The sequence below is a fragment of the Moschus berezovskii genome, chromosome 21, assembly GCF_049115385.1.
Source record: "Moschus berezovskii isolate FMDL1 chromosome 21, NW_MosBer_1.0, whole genome shotgun sequence".
Lineage (NCBI taxonomy): Eukaryota > Metazoa > Chordata > Mammalia > Artiodactyla > Moschidae > Moschus > Moschus berezovskii.
This window is the reverse complement of record NC_142480.1, coordinates 39698479-39718023: the sequence shown is the minus strand read 5'-3', so window position 1 is coordinate 39718023 and position 19545 is coordinate 39698479. Positions and strand designations below refer to the sequence as shown.

The following is a 19545-nucleotide window of genomic DNA, read 5'->3' as shown; positions in this document are numbered from 1 at the left end:
TTTCTCAGATAGTGTTGAAGCTGTCAGTCCAGACTTTGAAAACCGCTTTTTGTTTGTGGTGTGTGTGGACTAAGTAACTCAGAAAGCAGTTGAGTCCCTCATCTTCAAGGGGTATCAGTTATGACTTTGATCGCGCAACCCCCACCCCCACCCCGCTTCCCGGGAAAGCAGGCTTTAGCCTCCAGGTTTTTCTGAGTTGAGGTAATGCTGGCAGCCACGTGCAGCCCTAATTGCCTCCCTCTGCTTGAGAGCAGCTCCTCTCCAGGCAGCATAGGGCCCCTTTTGCTCCCAGCTCTGGAGGGTCGGGGGTGGCAGGGTGGGTGCACATTCTCAGCCATTCACTACTCACTGCAGGGAGCCTCAGCTCAGATTGCTCAGGAAAAGCCATAGCTGTGGCTCATGACATATAGCACCTCACAGGCTCTAGGGCAGTTGGTCCCCAATCTTTTTGGCACCAGGGAAGGGTTTCGTGGAAGACAGTTTTTCCACAGACTGGGAGTAGGGGGTAGTTTCAGGATGATTCAACCACATTACATTTATCGTGTACTTTATTTCTATTATTATTATTATTACATCAGCTCCACCTCAGATCATCAGGCATAAGATCCTGGAGGGTGGGGACCCCTGCTCTAGGATATCTGGGCCTTTGAGAGCCCAGCTGCCTGGGAAAGTCTCGTTTACAGGAGCCTGTACTTCTCCCTTTTCATATAGTTAATCTTGTGCCTGAGCAACAGGTACCCATATGGGCATTGTTCCCATTTTACAGATGGGGGAACAGGCTCAGAGAGGAACCTGCCCAAGGTCACTTGGTTATCCAGTGGTGGAGTCAACCCAGGCCTCCAGCCCCTAGAGCTAATGATACATTGTCTAGCACTCCAGGTTCCCTGCCCTGAGTGACCCAACTGGCTGACTTGGAGCCAGTGAGGAGGGGTCTGAGGGAGGAAAAACCTTCTTCCATGTTGGATTCGTGAGCTTCCCTAGTAGGTGGTGGGTTGCTCAAAGATACTTCCCAAGGCCCCTCCTTCCTCTGGCCTCTGAATGCCAGTGAACATCCCCGAGACACCCCTTGCAATTTCCCTTCTTGGAAGATCCTGGGAACAAGGAAGAGGGTGTCCTGGTGGCAGTGGGTATCTCCATGGCCATCTTGTTAGATTTGGAAGGAAACCCATTTCTTTCTTTCTTTCTTTTTCTTTTGGTAATCAAATTTCTTTTTATTGAGATATTATAAAAATATTAGTTTCTGATAATTTGACACCTATTTATTAATACATTGCAAAATGATCACAATAAGTCTAGTTACAAATTTATGTACGTATGGTTGTTCTTCTTGTGATGAGAACTTTTAATCTTAGTTCAGTTCAGTCGCTCAGTCGTGTCCGACTCTTTGCGACTCCATGAATCACAGCACGCAAGGCCTCCCTGTCCATCACCAACTCCTGGAGTTCACTCAAACTCATGTCCACAGAGTCGGTGATGCCATCCTGCCATCTCATTCTCTGTCGTTCCCTTCTCCTCCTGCCCCCAATCCCTCCCAGCATCAGAGTCTTTTCCAGTGAGTCAACTCTTCGCATGAGGTGGCCAAAGTATTGGAGCATCAGTCCGTTCAATGAACACTTAGCAACTTTCAAAAACACAAAACGATGTTATTAACTATAGTCACTGTGCTGTACATTACTAACCCAAAGCTTTTTTCCCCTTGGTGTTAAGCGTTTAATTGTAATTCTTGCTTATCTTTGGAATGTGGGGGATGCAGACCTATTTTGTACTTCTTATGGGCTAAGGGGTGGGGTGGGTGTATGGAGCAGCTTCCTGGGCTGATGGCTTCTGTAAGGCGGTAGGGAGGGACGTTCCAGCCAGAGTGTACAAAGTGCACCAGGGTCTAGAGGGAGGAAAGCACAGTGTGTCTGGGGTCAGTTGGTGTGATGGGCTCTGCTGGGCAGGACAGGCCTCTGGGGGTGGGGGAGGGCAGCCGAGTGCCAGTCCTCCCCGTGTGACCCTGGTGCTTCTTTCCCAGAAAGGTGTGTTCCAGCTCTCCAACGAAGACTACTTCATCGAGCCCCTGGATGGTGTCCCCACCCGGCCTGGCCACGCCCAGCCACACGTGGTATACAAGCGCCAAGCCCCAGAGAAGTGGGCAGAGTCGGGGGACTCCAGGGCTCCAGGCACCTGTGGGGTGAAAGGTGTGTTTCTCTGCTACCAACTCTGGGGTAGGGGATGAGTCTGGGACCATGGAGGGGCCTTTCTAGAAACCTCTGTTAACACCCCCATGCCCAGCTCCTCTTGGACTGAAGGGCCACAGACAAACCAACAGAAACATCATCATAGCCTGTGCCCTCTATGTGCGATGGGCCTGAGGCCTCTGCCTGTCAGGGCTTCCCCACCCAGCTCATCCCATGGACTGACTCCTCTCACCACCAGCTCATCTACCTCCCCACCTCATGACTCAGTCTCTCCCTGTCCCCTCCCTGTGACACCTCTAGCTGTGGCAGCCATTCTTCCTCAAGTGTCCAGGCAAGGCTGGGCCATACGCAACCTCAGCAGGACAACTAGGCGGGAACCTCCCTCCCTTCCCCACTCTGGTCTCACTCCAGAAAAACTGACCTCTCTTACTGGGGACCTAGAGTGTGGCACCCAGCACCTCTTCTGCAGAGTGGCCAGTCCATGCTGGGCCAGTCTAGGTAAGGAGCTGCCTGCTAAAGGCTGCTGGGGTCTGTGGAGTGTTCCAGCTTCACAAGCTGCTCCATGGCTAGGAACTCTATTTCCTGGGACAGATATTCACTGAGGCTTGCTTCTTGGCCTCAGTTTCCCCAGCTTCATAGATGTGCTTCCTCTTCTGATCTAGGGGGGCAGCCTGGGACAGTGGGGCAGGTCTCCAGGGGGGTCAGCCTGTTGGGGTCTTGGCCAGCCTCCCCAGGCCGGGGGTTAGGTTGAGGGGTCTGTGCGTGCTGGGAGGCACTTACCCCCAGCAGGGGCGGATCAGCATAGGGAGATATGGACCCAGAAGCTCGCCTCACAGGCTCAGTGCTTCACGGTGTTCATAACCCCATCAGAGTCATCCTGTGAGGCTGCTAGGCTTATCTGTTTATTGCCAGGCAGCCCCAGGGTCAGACAAGGGAAGTGATTGGGTCAGGGCCACACAGCGCAGGTCTGGGGCAGAGTCACACTGGGAGTGCAGGCCCCTTGTCTCTGATCCCAGCACTGTTCCCGCTGACCCAGAGAGAGCCCACTGAGGAGAGGTCCTTGAGACGTGTGTCCCGGGCCAGCCTCCTGGCAGCGAGCCCCCAACCCCTTCTGGGCCCACAGAGTTTCCAGAGCTGGAGCCCCAGCGGGAGCGCTGGGAACAGCGGCAGCAGTGGCGGCGGCAGCAGCTGAGGCATCGGTACGGGCGCTCGGTCAGCAAAGAGAAGTGGGTGGAGACCCTGGTGGTAGCCGACGCCAAAATGGTGGAGTACCACGGGCAGCCGAACGTCGAGAGCTACGTGCTGACCATCATGAACATGGTGAGGCTGCCGCAGGCGGCGTGCGGTGGGGGGGTGGCGAGGGCTGCCAGGAGGTGGTGTTGGTGAACCCCAGGGGGTATACCCCAGGCTCCATGCCGGGTACAGGCTCCCAGCTCCTGAGTCGCTGGGAGAGAACCTGAGCAGATATAAGACACCACTGGAGGTCTTGGCACCCCGCTGGCCCCACAGCCTCTGCCCGCTGCTAGGACCAGAGTGGGGGGAGGAGGGGATGAAGCAGCCTCGACCTTGTGCCTGCCTGAAGGAGCCTGTAGACTGGTTGGCCCATCCACACCACTGGAAACAAGCCCCTCCCTCCTCTGTGCTGGGACCTGGGCTGGTCGCTGGGGACGTGGAAATGCCCAATCAGAGCAGCCCCTGCCTGAGCCATCAGCAGGCATTAGAGTTGGAAGGACCTGTACAGTCCTGTGGTCTACTAGCTGGTGACCTTGGGCAAGCCACATTGCCTGTCTTAGCCTCAACTTTCTCAGCTGTGAACTGGGGATGACAGTAGTACTTGGGTGGTACAGGAGGGTTGGCATCTTCTCTTAATCCCACAGGACAGTCGAAATAACTAGACCCCGTGAGGGTGAGTGACTTGCCCAGGTCACAAGACTAGGCAGGACAGAGCCAGACCGGAGCTCCGATCTCCCAAGTCCTACCTGGGGCACTGTGGCAGGTCGAAGCTGGCGATTCCCACTCCTTTAGTGCCAGCCAGTCCCTCCCAGCTGCTGCCCCAGGTTGTGCAGGCGGGAGGCCTCAGGCAGCCAAGCTGCTTCCTGCACCCCCTGGGAGAAGAGATCTCTGCCCTTGGCATTCTTAGCAGGCTTCCCACTGAACAACACTGTTTTCCCTCTGGGCTGGGTGACTGAAAGCAGGTCAGGTGTGTGTGCCCTGCAGCTGGTGTGGCCAGTGTCATGTGTTGTGACCTCCCCCATATCAGCCTTTCACCCCCAAAACTCTAAAGGAAGTGTGTGTGCTCTGGGTCATCTAAGGTCTGGCCACTTCTTTTATAGCCATGAAGCCAAGGGTCAGAGAAAGGAAGGGGCTCTGTCTGGCCATCATGCCCCTAATGCTCGAGTCTGCATTGGCAAGCTCAGCTCTGGGCCAGTTCCTGCCCGACTTGGCCACCCATGCTGGCTCTTTCCTCCTAATGGAATAAAGGCTGTGGCCTTCTGCCTGGCACCTGAGGTCTCTAAGACCCAGCCAAGCCTTCATTTAGCCTTGTCTGCCCAGGGAGACAAGCCACTAACCGCCAGGGTTCAAGAGGGATTGTTGCTGGACAGCAGGGCCCTGCTCCTGGGCTGGGGTGGGGTGGGGTAGGTGGGTAAGACCAGGTTTCCAGGCCCCGAGATCCTCCCCTCTCAGGCTCAGCCTGAAAGAGGCCTAGGAGCTTGGCTGGAGCCACCAAGGCTGGGTTCATCAGCCTTACTTTTACTGAGTGTTCCATGTGGGACGGTATCAAGCCCTTCAGCCTCCCCCATGACATCCCCTGTGTGCCAGGGGTCAAGGATTTGACCCCAGAGCAGGGCCCCTTCCCACCTCCCTGTCTAGGCCCACAGGACACAGGCATTTACCTTGTGAGTCCCACCCTGGAGGAGAGAGAGTCTGGCTTTCATAGTCACATGCTGGACACTGAACAGTCACTCTGGACAGTGTCATAATTTTTGTGAGCTGGCAAGTCCAGCATTGGTCTGGACAGAGTGGAGGCACCTATGAGGCTAACAGTGCTAGATACCCAACAGGGAGACTCCAGGAAATGATAGGGGCATGGGTGGCAGGCAGCCAGCCTCCAAGGAGGGCTGGACTGGCTGTTAGGGCTGAGCCTTCCGAATACCTGCTACTTGGCCAGTGTTCCACACTCACTGCCTCATCTAAGCCTCAGCCCCATTTTGTAGTTGGAAGAACAAAGGATCAGGGAGTCCAAGGAACTTCTCAAGGTCACAGAGTTAGTGAGTAGCAGGGCTGGGACCGGAGCTCAGATTTATCTGCTTCCAAAGCCCCGCTCAGTCGTCTCTGCCTCTTAGCCTGCCCCAGAGAGGGACAGCTGGGTAGCTGTGGTGGCCAGAGTGTGCTAGAAGGATGAGGGAACAGGGTGGTGGGAATGAGAAGAACTTACCCCCTTTTTCCTCTGGAGCAGATGTTTGCTCATGTAAGGCTGACGTGAGTGCTGAGTGTCAGCTCTGTACCAAGGACATGGTGATGGATGCATAAGAATAAGATCCCAGGCTTGGGAAGCTCTGCCCTGTAGCATTTCTCAAAGAATATTCTGGGGAGTACTTGTACCAAGAGATGCTAATAAATGTTCTGTGAAGAAAGATGGCGCTTTTGAAAGTTTGGCAACACAGGGTTTAAAAAAAAAGTAACAGACTTTACTGCAGTACTCCTCAGAGCCTCCAACGCTGTACACATTTAGAATCCATCCGTCAGGAGGCAGGCAGCACTTCCCAAACTTAAGAAGTAAGAGCAGAAACTGATGCAGTCAGATCTGGGTTTCTGATCCCATATTCAGCCTCTCTTGGAGCCTCAGTTGCTTCCTCTGTAAGATGGAGATACTTATGCCTGCCTGAGAGGTGTGAAGATTAAGTAAGCTAAGGCACGTGACGCTCCCGGCACGAGGACCATGCGTGTTAGGCTCGGTCAGTGTTAGCTGCTGTTGTGGCTACTGAAGATCTGCTCTTCAGCCCCACCGCCACCTTCAGGACAGCCTCACCCTCTTTACCAGGGCCTCCTACAGGTTACCAGTTTGTCAGTGTGCCAGACCCAGGTCTGAGTCCAGGAGCTCAGGTAGGTCTATTCCGAGCATAACGAGAGGGTTCCCCCCCATTTTTGCACCCCCAATTCTGTTCATGTCCTCTGAGGTCAAAGGCCCTTTTTAAGTGGCTCTTGTCATACTGTTAGCTCATTGGGAGCTTGTAGTCACTGGTAACCCCCAGATCTTACTTTCATGAATACTGCCTACCCCAGCTTGCTCTCTGAGCCTGCATCAGAATAGGACTTGTCTTTCCTGGGTGTAGTTTATCTAGTTGAGATAACCACCCTGACCTCAGGCCATAAACAGACACTCACTGGTTGATTTAGTCAACAATTAATGACGCTGCCTTCCTCCGTTCCGTTCCATCGCTCAGTCGTGTCCGACTCTTTGCGACCCCGTGGACTGTAGCCTACCAGGCTTCTCCATCCATGGGATTCTCCAGGCAAGAATACTGGAGTGGGTTACCGTTTCCTTCTCCAGGGGATCTTCCCGACCCAGGGATCGAACCCGGGTCTTCCGCATTGGAGGCAGACGCTTTAACCTCTGAGCCACGTACTTCTTGGGGGACAGTGAAAAGTGTTCTAGACAGTGGCGGAACTTTGTGGTAGCAGGAAGCTGTCCCAGCCCTAACTCAGGACATAAGGTGCGCTAGTTGCTGGGACAGGTCTTAGCAGACCCTCAGGGGCTTCTCATCCTTTGGAGCCTCTTTGTTGGGGTCTGCTGCCAAACTCACTTGCATGTTGTCTAGGAAAACTTTTTTCTTTTGATTTTCTCCAGGGGACTCTGCATTTTTACCTTTTTTTTTTTTTGAATGAGATAATGCATTGGAAAAACTTAACAAGCGCACAAGCTTCATTCATTCATTCAGCAACTGTTTCTTGAGTCCAGAATGTGCTTGGAACCTGGACAGATCAGAGGGAGCCCATGGAGCTTATGGGCTGGAAGGGGAGAGAGATGTTAATGAAACTGATAAATGTGGAAGTGTGAGGGAGGGGGTCCTAGAGAAGACAAGTTCGTGGTGGTTTGGGAGTGTTGGGTAGAATAAAAGCTCTCAGAAGGCGTGGTGGAGAGGCGAGAGCTGGAGAAAGGGTAAAAGATAACTTGGGAAGGTGTTCTAGGCTGAGGGCATAGCATCTGCTAGGGCCCTGTGTAGGAAGGATCGTGGGATTTTGAGAGAAAGCCAGACAGAGTGGTTAGAGCCAGGGAGTGAGGGGTTTGAGGAGAAGAGTGAGGCCATAGAGGTGGATGGGGACCAGGCCACACAGGCCTGTGCTCCAGGCTTAGGACATTTGTCTTTACCTGTGGACAGCGAAGAGCCACTGATTTTAAGCAAAGACATAATGTGATTGGGTTTGCGTTCAGAGACAAATGGCTGGGCTGCAGATGGGCTAGAGGACAGAATTTCGGGCAGAATTGGTTGACGTGGGGGAGGAAGGCAGTGCGGGGGGCCCCCAGGACCCAGCATGTGCATGGAGGTGAGGTAGGCACATTATTACATCACTGACTTCACCATTCCTGACCTTGAGCTCTGAAAGTATGATTCATCTCCTTATCAGGGGTTTTTGTGCCCTCTTAATGATACATGTTTTCTCCATTCCTATTTGAATATATTTTTCTTGATGGAATTGCTAGAAGCCAACGCAAAACTGCTGTGTCCTGACATCTCTGCCTGCTGGGAATTTGACCCCTGTCTCCACTCACGGGCTGGCTTCTTCTTGTCCTGAGGGATCTTTAAAAGAACAGACAGCTTTACCTGCCATTTCCCTGTACCTTGGCACACTGTCCACCTTTGGGGATGGCCTTCTCTGCCTTGGGGCTGAGTGGGGTTAGCTCTGGGGGCCTCTGAGAGGTGTGCACATCTGCCCTCTTGGCCCTATGGCTGTGAGCCCCAGGGAAGATGGGCCTTGCCCGCCTCCATCCCTCCCCTAGGCTGTGAACAATTCCTGCCTCATGAGAGGGCTCACTCCTGGGATCCTGGTCCCAGCCTCCCCAGGGCAAGAGGGGGCAGCAGGGCTGTCCCAGCCTAGGACAGAGGAGGGCCCTGAGATGGGCCAGCAAGCCAGCATTTGGAGGTGCAAGCTGGGCAATAGGATTCTAAACAGGTGCTTGGGACCCCAGAGCCTGGGAGGCCTTCTTGTCCCCTCCAGGTTCTGCCAATGCTGGGCTGGGGAAGTGTGTGTTCTGGTGTGAGTACTTTCATGTATGGGATGTGTGTACTGTGTGTGAATGTGGGTGTGTATCCCTCCAGGTGGTTTGGAGGTGAGCGAGGCTGCCTGTGTCGTATATCTGAGGTGACAGCCTGATCCTTATTTCTTGGGTAGGTGGCCGGTCTGTTTCATGACCCCAGCATTGGGAACCCCATCCACATCACCATCGTGCGCCTGATCCTGCTGGAAGATGAGGAGGTGAGAAGTCATGTGACCTTACACTGCCCCCTGGGGTGGGCATCACCTGCCAGAGCCCTCCTGCCACTCACCCGAGCCGCCTTGTGTGGAAGAGCACAGCTGGGGCCTCCTTGGCCCAAGCAGTGTCATCTGTCACCCCCATCCCTGGCTGACCCTCTCTTAGGTCCCCTCTGGCAGGTGCCTGTGGGAGGGGTGGTCAGACCAGAGACTGACCTGGGGCCCACAGGTCTGCCCGCTGCCACCTCTGGGCCTCTGTCCCCTGCCTTCCTCTGGAGGAGAATTTGGCCTGACCCTTCAGAGCTCTTGGGGAGGCTTCAGTGGCTGTGCTCTCTGCCCACAGGAGGACCTGAAGATCACTCATCACGCAGACAACACTCTGAGGAGCTTCTGCAAGTGGCAGAAAAGCATCAACATGAAGGGGGATGCCCACCCTCTGCATCATGACACGGCCATTCTGCTCACCAGGTACTGGCAGCTGTGAAGGAGGGGCCCGGGGTGCAGCTGGGAGAGCCTGTGTGGGAGGGAGGTGCCACCTGACCCTCGGGGAGAAGCCCCAGGAGGGGGACAGACCTGGCCCTGCTCTCAGGAGCCTCATTTGGAGGAGGGTTTCCACACCTTTGATCCAAGACAGGATTTTGGTAGCACTTAGGGAGAGCTTTTTACTGTAAATATTCATTGTGAGCTGTTCGTTGTGAATTCTCATGCAGTTGTCAGAAATAATACAGGGAGGTACCGTCTACACTTCATCCAGTTTCCCACAGTGGTAACATCTGGTGTGAAAGTGTTAGTCCCTCAGTTGTGTCCAGCTCTTTGCAACTCTATGGACTGTAGCCTGTCAAGCTCCTCTGTCCGTGGAATTCTCTAGGCAAGAATACTGGAATGGATAGCCATTCTCTTCTCCAGGGGACCTTCCTGACTCAGGGGTTGAACCTGGCTCTCCCCTGGTGGCTTAGGTGGTAAAGAACCTGCCTGCAGTGCGGGAGACCCAGGTTCAGTCCCTGGATTGGGATGATCCCCTGGAGAAGGAAATGGCAACCCACTCCAGTATTCTTGCCTGGACAATTCCACGGAGAGAGGAGCCTGGCAGGCTACAGTCCATGGGGTCGCAAAGAGCTGGACACGACTGAGTGACTAACACTTTCACTCCTGCATCACAGGCAAATTCTTTACCATCTGAGCCACCAAGAAAGCCCCCAACATCTGTCATAACTGTAGTTATATCCCAGCCAGAAAATTGACACTGATAGGATCCACAGACCATACTCAGGTTTCACTAGTTTTCCATACACTTATTTGTGTGTGTATTTAGTCCTCTGCAATTTTATCACGAGTTCTGTATCCATTGCCCAGTCTGGATATAGAACGGTTCCATTAGAAGGGTCTCTTGTGCTGCTCTTTTATAACCAGAAAATTTTACTCCCATACTTCCCCATTCCGACATGACCCCAACTTCTGACAACTCCTAATCAGTTGAGAGGCAATATTTTTGAACTGGAGGTAGAGTTATTAATATTTCCCTTTGCTGAGCTCCAGCAGTTTCTCACAGGGGTAGTAACCCAAATTGTCTGTGCATGGGTCTGCTCCCCAGGCCCAGAGAGGTGTCTTGTGTGAATAAGGGTCACTGCTTCCCAAAGGTGGTCTGAGAGCGACGAGAGAAGTATCCTTCTTGCTCCCACCCTCCCTCAGAGTCAGCAGGGGTCCGTCTCTGGCCCCCTCAGCTTGGGAGGGCCTGGCTCCAGGCCAGGTCAGTCTGAGGGCCCCCTTCTCTCTGCATGTGCAGGAAGGACCTGTGTGCGGCCATGAACCAGCCCTGCGAGACCCTGGGCCTGTCCCACGTGGCGGGCATGTGCCAGCCACACCGCAGCTGCAACATCAACGAGGACACGGGCCTGCCCTTGGCCTTCACGGTGGCCCACGAGCTCGGGCACAGGTACCCTGCCACCCCCACTGCCACACGAAGAACCCCACCTCACCTCCCAACCTGGAGGCACCAGACAGCCAGGCTGATGGCCCACGCAGTCCCAGGGAAGGGAGCCTTGTCTTGAGGAATGAGCCCAGCCTGGCCCCATCCTGTCCTTGTCCTGTCCCCACCCCGCAGCCAGGCTGCTTCCCTGTTACACAGGAGAGGACTCAGTCTTGAGTGGGATTGAGATGGGCCAGAAAGTCACCATGGGTCTTTGTCCCTCCCTGTTGCCCTCGGTGCTTGCATTTTTGACTTGGTCGCTGCCACCTCCCACCCCATTCCTAATTACTCTGTGACCCTAGGCAAGTTCCCTGCCCTCTCTGGGCCTCTGTGTGCTCCTTGTTGGTTGAGGGAGTTGGATTCAGGGATGTGAAAGGTTCCCTCTATTGGACACCTCCGTGTAAGGCTGTCATGCCTAAGCATAGCCCCTGCCCTCACCACCTGTGCCTGGACTGTTTAGCTCTGAGTATGGCAGCATCTTAGGTGGTCTGGGAGCCCACGAGGGCAGGCTCACAGAGAGCACTGTTGGTCGGAGGGGCTGGCTCATCACTGAGGACTGAGTGAGATGGTATTTCTGAAAATACCATAGGAATTCGCCTGCCACATAGGAAGTGTTCAGCGAACATAATTGTTTTCATGTCTTTCCTAGGATGGTCTCCTAAGACCTTTCCTGTGGCGTGGCAGCTCACACTCCCTAACTCCACTGTACAACCTTGAGATAGGACCTGGGGTGGGGAGGAACTCTGTTAGACTGTTCTTGGTGCCAGTGAGGCTGCGGGGGCCACTGTGGGCCCCCTGGGTGCCACCTGGCCTGCCGTTGTTGGCCAGCTCAGCACAGGCGCTGGGCTGCTCTGTGGTCCCTGGTGTTCAGTTCAGGATCAGCTGCTGGAGGGCCCAGGGGATACCAGTTGTCATACCCACGTTTTACCTTAAGGAAACAGAGGCTCAGAGGTGGGGTGTGACTTTCCCCCTGCCACATGATGGTTTGGTGGCAGAGCCTGAACCCAGCACCTTGCAGACCCCTGAGGGAGGGAGTGGGCCGGCGGGCTTCCCGCCGGCTCACCCGCCCCTGGGGCCTGTGCTCTCACACAGTTTTGGCATTCAGCATGACGGAAGCGGCAATGACTGTGAGCCCGTTGGGAAACGGCCTTTCATCATGTCTCCACAGCTCCTGTACGACGCTGCGCCTCTCACCTGGTCCCGCTGCAGCCGCGAGTACATCACCAGGTTCCTCGAGTAAGTCCATCCCCGCCTCAGGCCTTGTCCGAGCCCCTCAGGTCGAGGTCTGCCAGGGCAGCACCCTGAAGGATGTGCGGGAGTTCACAAAAATATATCAGGGAGAAGAGTGGGGTGCTCCTGGTAGAGGAGGCATTGGTAAAGGCATGAGGATGTGAGGAGCGTGGGTTAGTTTTCAGAGCACTGCTGGATATTAAGTGAGGCTACAGGAGCCAACGCAGGACATGAAAGGAAGGTGGAGGAGGTGCAGAGCTGGCCATGTGGCCGGCAGGGGCCAGTGAAAAGCGGGAAAGAAGTGTCCTTGAAGGCGCTTAAATACATGGCTTTACCTTTCTATTGTGTTCTCTTAATTTGCTATGGTATTTTAAATTTTACTTTTTAACGTTTTAAGTAAAGATAAATTAAAACATTTAAATGATTAGTGCAAGTTTTTTTTTAATTGAGATATAGTTGATGTGCCATATTATATAAATTTCAGATGTACAACAGTGATTCACAGTTTTTAAAGGTTATATTCCATTTATAGTTATAAAATGTTGGCTGTATTTCCCATGCTGTACAATACATCCTGGAGGGCATGGCAGCCCACTCCAGTATTCTTGCCTGGAGAATCCCATAGACTGAGGAGCCTGGTGGGCTGCAGTCCAAAGTGTCACAAAGAGTTGGACACAACTGAAAGCACCTTAGCATGCATGCACACGCACAATATATCCTTGGAATTTTATGCATAGTAGCTTGTACTTCTTAATCCCCTGACCCTAACTTGCCCCTCCTCCCTTCCCTCTTCTCACTGGTAACCACTAGTTTATTCTCTCATCTGATTTGTTTTTGTTGTAATCATTATTTGTTTTATTTTTTAGATTCCATATGTGAGTGATATCATACGGTATTTGTCTTTCTCAGTCTGACATTTCTCTAAGCATAAAATCTTTAAGTCCATCCATGTTGTTGCAAATGGCAAAATTTCATACCTTTTGTGGCTGAGCAGTGTTCCGTTCAGTTCAGTTCAGTTCAGTTGCTCATTCGTGTCCGACTCATTGCGACCCCATGAATCACAGCACGCTAGGCCTCCCTGTCCATCACCAACTCCCGGAGTTCACTCAAACCCATGTCCATCGAATTGGTGATGCCATCCAGCCATCTCATTTTCTGTCGTCCCCGTCTCCTCCCGCCCCCAATCCCTCCCAGCATCAGTCTTTTTCCAGTGAGTCAACTTGTCGCATGAGGTGGCCGAAGTATTGGAGTTTCAGCTTTAGCATCAGTCCTTCCAATAAACACCCAGGATTGATCTCCTTTAGAATGGACTGGTTGGATCTCCTTGCAGTCCAAGGGACTCTCAAGAGTCTTCTCCAGCACCACAGTTCAAAAGCATCAATTCTTCGGCGATCAGCCTTCTTCACAGTCCAACTCTCACATCCATATGTGACCACTGGAAAAACCATAGCCTTGACTAGACGGACCTTTGTTGGCAAAGTAATGTCTCTGCTTTTTAATATGCTGTCTAGGTTGGTCATAACTTTCCTTCCAAGGAGTAAGCGTCTTTTAATTTCATGGCTGCAATCAGCATCTGCAGTGATTCTGGAGCCCAAAAAATAAAGTCTGACACTGTTTCCACTGTTTCCCCATCTATTTCCCATGAAGTGATGGGACCAGATGCCATGATCTTCGTTTTCTGAATGTTGAGCTTCAAGCCAACCTTTTCACTCTCTCTTTCACTTTCATCAAGAGGTTTTTAGCTCCTCTTCACTTTCTGCCATAAGGGTGGTGTCATCTGCATTTCTGAGGTTATTGATATTTCTCCCAGCAATCTTGATTCCAGCTTGGGCTTCTTCCAGCCCAGCGTTCCTCATGATGTACTCTGCATAGAAGTTAAATAAGCAGGGTGACAATATACAACCTTGACGTACTCCTTTTCCTATTTGGAACCAGTCTGTTGTTCCATGTACAGTTCAAACTGTTGCTTCCTGACCTGCATACAGGTTTCTCAAGAGGCAGGTCAGGTGGTCTGGGATTCCCATCTCTTTCAGAATGTTCCACAGTTTGTTGTGATCCACACAGTCAAAGGCTTTGGCATAGTCAATGAAGCAGAAATAGATGTTTTTCTGGAACTCTCTTGCTTTCTCCATGATCCAGCGGATGTTGGCAATTTGATCTCTGGTGCCTCTGCCTTTTCTAAAACCAGCTTGAACATCTGGAAGTTCACAGTTCACGTATTGCTGAAGCCTGGCTTGGAGAATGTTGAGCATGACTTTACTAGCATGTGAGATGAGCGCAATTGTGCGGTAGTTTGAGCGTTCTTTGGCATTGCCTTTCTTTGGGATTGGAATGAAGACTGACCTTTTCCAGTCCTGTGGCCACTGCTGAGTTTTCCAAATTTGCTGGCATATTGAGTGCAGCACTTTCACAGCATCATCTTTCAGGATTTGAAATAGCTCAACTGGAATTCCATCATCTCCACTAGCTTTGTTCATAGTGATGTTATCTAAAGCCCACTTGACTTCACGTTCCAAGATGTCTGGCTCTAGGTCAGTGATCATACCATCGTGATTATCTTGGTCATGAAGATCTTTTTTGTACAGTCCTTCTGTGTATTCTTGCCACCTCTGCTTAATATCTTCTTCTGTTAGGTCCATACCATTTCTGTCCTTTATTGAGCCCATCTTTGCATGAAATGTTCCCTTGGTATCTCTAATTTTCCTGAAGAGATCTCTTGTTTTTCCTATTCTGTTGTTTTCCTCTATTTCTTATCCATTCATCTGTTCGTGGACACTTAGTTTATTTCCATATCTTGGCTGTTATAAACAGGGCTGCTATGAACACCAATGTGCATGTATCTTTTCAAATTAGTGTCTTCATTTTTTTCCCCTGTGTATACCCAGAGTAGAATTGCTGGGTCACATGGTAGTTCTGTTTTTCGCTTTTTGAGCCATACTGTTTTCCACAGTGGGTGCACCAATTTACAATCCTGCCAACGGTGCACAAGGGTTCTCTTTTCTCTGCATCTTTGCCAACATTTGTTATTTGTGTTCTCTCTGCTGATAGACATTCTGAGGTGTGAGGTGATGCCTTGTTTTGATTTTAATTTCTCTGATGATTAATGATATGAAACATCTTTTCATGTGTCTTCTTTGGAAAAATATCTATTCAGGTCTTATGCACATATTTTTAATCTGGTTGTTTTTTTGATATTAAGTTATATAAACTGTTAATTTATTTTCGATATTAACTCCTTGTCAGTCATGTCTTACAAATATTTTCTCCCTTCCAAAGGTTGTCTTTTCATTTTGTTGATTGTTTCTTTCTCTGTGTGAAAGCTTTTAAGTTTAATTAGGTCTTATTTGTTTATTTTTATTTTTATTTACTTTGCTTTAGGAGACAGATCCAAAAAAAATATTGCTACAATTTATGTCAAAGGGTGTTCTGCTTATGTTTTCTTCTGCGAGTTTTATGGTTTCCGGTACTACATTTAGATCCTTAATCCATTTTGAGTTTATTTTTTGTACATGGTATGAGACAGATGTTCTGATTTCATTCTTTTACATGTAGCTGTCCAGTTTTCCCAGTACCACTTACTGAAGTGACTGTCTTTTCTATTATATATTCTTGATTCCTTTATTGAAGATTAATTGACCACAAGTGTGTGGGTTTATTTCTGGGCTGTCTGTTCTGTTGATCTGTATGTCTGTTTTTGTGCCAGTATCATACTGTTTTTTTTTTTTTAACTTTATTAAAGTATAATTGATTTATGTGTTTAATTTCTGATGTATAGCAGTGATTCAGATATACCTATATATATATATATTACTTTTCATATTCTCTTCCATTATGGTTTATCATAGGGTATTGAATATAGTTCCATGGCCTATGCACTGGGACCTTGTTGTTTATCCACCCTGTGTATGATACTTTCTATCTGCCTGTCTCAAACTCCCCGTCTTTCCTCCCCCATGTCCCCTCCCCTTCAACCATAAATCTGTTATCTATGTCTGTGAGTCTGTTTCTGTAGATATGTTCATTCGTGTTGTATTTTAGATTCCACATACAAGTGATATCATATGGCATTTATCTTTCTCTTTGTGAATTGCTTAGTGTAATAATCTGTAGGTATATCTGTGTTGCCTCAAATGGCATTATTTCATTCATTTGTTTAATTTTGCTTTTGTTTCTGTTGCTTTGGAGACTGACATAAGAAGACATTAGTATGGTTTTGCCTGTGTTCTCTTCTAGGAGTTTAATGATGTCATCTCTTATATTTCAGTCTTTAAGCTATTTTGAGTTTATTTTTGTGTGTGCTAAGAGCATGTGTTCTAACTTCATTGATTTGTGTGTGGCTGTCCAACTTTCCCATCAGCACTTGCTGAAGGGACTGTCTTTCCTCCATTGTATATTCTTGCCTCCTTTGAAAAAGGTTAGTTGGCCATGGGTGTGCAGCTTTGTTTCTGGGCTCTCTATTCTGTTCTGTTGATCCATATGCTATTGTGCCAATACCATGCTGTTTTGATTACTGTAGCTTCATAGTATTATCCAAAGCCTGGGAAGGTTATACCTCCAGCTTTGTTCTTTTTACTCAGAATTGCTTTGGTAATTGAGACTTTCATGGTTCCATATAAATTTTAGAATTTTTTGTTCTAGTTCTGTGAGGAATGTCATGAGTAATTTGATAAGTATCACATTACATCTATAGATTGCTTTGGGTAGTAGAGTGGCCATTTTAATGGTATTCTTCCAATCCAAGAGCTTGGGCTATCTTTCCATTTCTTTGAATCATCTTCAATTTCCTTTACTAATGTTTTTTAGTTTTCAGCATTTAAGTCTTTCACATTCTTGGTGAGGTTTATTCCTAAGTATTGATTTTTTAAAATATGATTTTAAAAGAAATTTTTGTTTACATGCTTTTTCTGATGTTTCATTGTTAGTGTAAAGAAGTGCAAACAATTTCCTTATGTTACTTTTGTATCCTGCTACGTTGCCAAATGTATCAGTTCTCATAGTTTTTGTGTGGATTTTCTGAATATACTATCATGTCATCTGCAGATGATAACAATTTTACCTCTTCCCTCTGAATTTGAATACCTTTTATTTCTTTTTCTTACCTGATTTCTGCAGCTGGATTTCCAATACTATATTGAATAGAAGTGATAAGAGTGGGTATACTTGTCTTGTTTCAGATTTTCATGGGAAGACTTTCAGCTTTTCACTGTTGAGTATTATATTGGCTGTGGGTTTGTCATAAATATTAATAGCTTTCATTATGTTGAGATATGTTCCCTCTATACCCACTTTTGTAAGGACTTGTATCATGAATGGATGTTGAATTTTATAAAATGCTTTTTTTGCATCTATTATGGTGATCATGTGGTTTTTGCCCTCTGTTGATGTGTGTGTCACATTGATTTTAATGTGCTGAGCTATCCTTGTGACCCTGGGATGAGTCCAACTTGACCATGGTGCATGATGTTTTTTATGTGTTGTTGGTTTTGGTTTGCCAGTACTTTCTTGATAATTTTTGCATCTAATATTCATCAAAAATATTGACCTGTAATTTTCTTTTTTGGTATTGTCTTTGGTTTTGGTATTGGGTGGTGGCTTCATAGAATGTCTTTGGGAGTTTTCCTTCCTCTTCAGTCTTTTGGAAGAGTTTGAGAAGGATTGGTATAAGTTTTTCTTTGTATGTTTGGTAGAATTCACTTGTAAAGCCATCTGGTCCTGGGCTTTTGTTTGTAGGGAGTTGTTGTGTTTTTATAGATTACAAGTGCTATTTCACTTCTAGTGATCAGTCTATTCTGTTTCTTTTTGATTCAGCATTGGTGGGCTGTATTCTTCTAGAAAGTTGTCCATTTCTTCTAGGTTGTAGACTTTGTTGGCATATAATTGCTAATACTTCTGCAGTATTGATTGTGATTTCTCCCCTTTCATTTCTTATTTTTTTATGTCTTCTGTCTTCTTGGTGAGCATGGCCAGAGGTTTGTTAATTTTGTTTACCCTTTCAAAGAACCAGCTGTTGGTTTCATTGATTTTTTTCCCCTACTTTAAAAAATTTTTTTAATTTTCTCTCTGACCTTTATTAGCTCCTTCCTTCTGCTGGCTTTAGGTTTTGTTTGTTCTTTTTCTAATTCTTTTAGATGATGAGTTAGGTTGTTTGAGATTTGTCTTGTTTCTTTAAAAAGGCCTTTATCACTGAACTTCCCTCTAAGAATTTTTTATTGCTGCATCTCATCGATTTATTATGGTTGTGTTTTCATTGTCATTTGTCTCAAGGTTTTAAATTTCCTTTTGATTTCATTGTTGACTTGCTGGCTTTTTAGTAGCATGTTGTTTGTTCTCCATGTAATTGGTTTTTTCTTATTTCTTTTTCTGTGGCTGATTTCTGTGTCACTGTGGGCAGAAAAGATGCTTGAAATGATTTCTATACTCTTAAATTTGTTGAGGTTTATTTTGTGCCCTAGCATGTGATCAGTCCTAGAGAATGTTCCATATGCCCTTGAAAAGAATGTATATTTTCCCTTTTTTGGATGTAATATCTTGAAAATATCAAGTCTAACTGTTATGTTTTGTCATTTAGTATCTCTTGCCTTATTGATATTTCTGTCTCAAAGATCTGTCCACTGATGTGACCATTGTTAAAGTCTTTTACTATTCTTGTATTCCCATCAGTGTTTCCTTTTATGTCTGTTAGTGTTTGTTTCGTGTATTTGGGTGCTCCTATATTGGGTACATGTATGTTGAAAAATGTTATATCCTCTCCTTATATTGATCCTTTTATCATTATGTAGTATCTTTCTTTATAACCTTTGTTTTTGCTAATATTTATTTTTAATTGATGTATAGTTGATTTACAATGTGTTAGCTTCAAGTGTACTGCAAAGTGATTCAGTTTTATACATACACACACACACACACACACACACACACACATATATATGAATGTATATATTCTTTTTCAGATTTTTTCCTATATGTTATTATCAAATATTGGTTCTTGTGCTATACAGTAGGTCCTTGTTGTTTATCTATTTTATATATAGTAGTGCGTGTATGTTACTCCCAAATTCCTAATTTATCCTTCCTGCCAAACCTTTTCCTTTGGTAACTATATGTTTGTTTTCTATGTTTGTGAGTCTGTTTTATAAATAAATTCATTTGTATCACTTTTTTATATTCCACATATAATATTATATGATATTTTTCTTTCTCTGACTTACTTCACTTAGTGTGATAATTTCTAGCTCATTCATGTTGCTGTAAATGGCATTCTTGCACTCTTTTTTCTGGAGGAATAATATTTCATTTTGTCTATTTGTTTATATAACACATACATATATATACACACACATCTGGTCTTAATCCATTCATTTGTCAGTGTTCCCTTAGATTGCTTCTATGTCTTGTTTGTTTATAACCTTTGTTTCAAAGTCTATTTTGTCTGATACGAGTGTTGTGACCTGTGTTTCTTGTCATTTCTTTTTACATGAAATATCTTTGTCCATTCCCTCACTTTCAGTCTGTGTTTCCTTTGCCCTAATGATGCTGTGAAAGTGCTGCACTCAATATGCCAGCAAATTTGGAAAACTCAGCAGTGGCCACAGGACTGGAAAAGGTCAGTCTTCATTCCAATCCCAAAGAAAGGCAATGCCAAAGAATGCTCAAACTACCGCACAATTGCACTCATCTCACACGCTAGCAAAGTCA

General features: G+C 47.7%; 1 protein-coding gene across 1 annotated transcript in view; it reads left to right on the top strand.

Annotated features, from left to right (window-relative positions):
- ADAMTS7 (ADAM metallopeptidase with thrombospondin type 1 motif 7) overlaps positions 1-19545 on the top strand; it is a 60984-nt gene that overhangs the window by 9878 nt on the left and 31561 nt on the right. Inside the window, exons 3-8 of the mRNA XM_055418001.2 lie at positions 2015-2180; positions 3304-3500; positions 8574-8657; positions 8998-9122; positions 10438-10587; positions 11713-11856. Coding sequence (XP_055273976.2) covers positions 2015-2180; positions 3304-3500; positions 8574-8657; positions 8998-9122; positions 10438-10587; positions 11713-11856 — 866 coding nt within the window. The remainder of the gene's footprint in view (positions 1-2014; positions 2181-3303; positions 3501-8573; positions 8658-8997; positions 9123-10437; positions 10588-11712; positions 11857-19545) is intronic.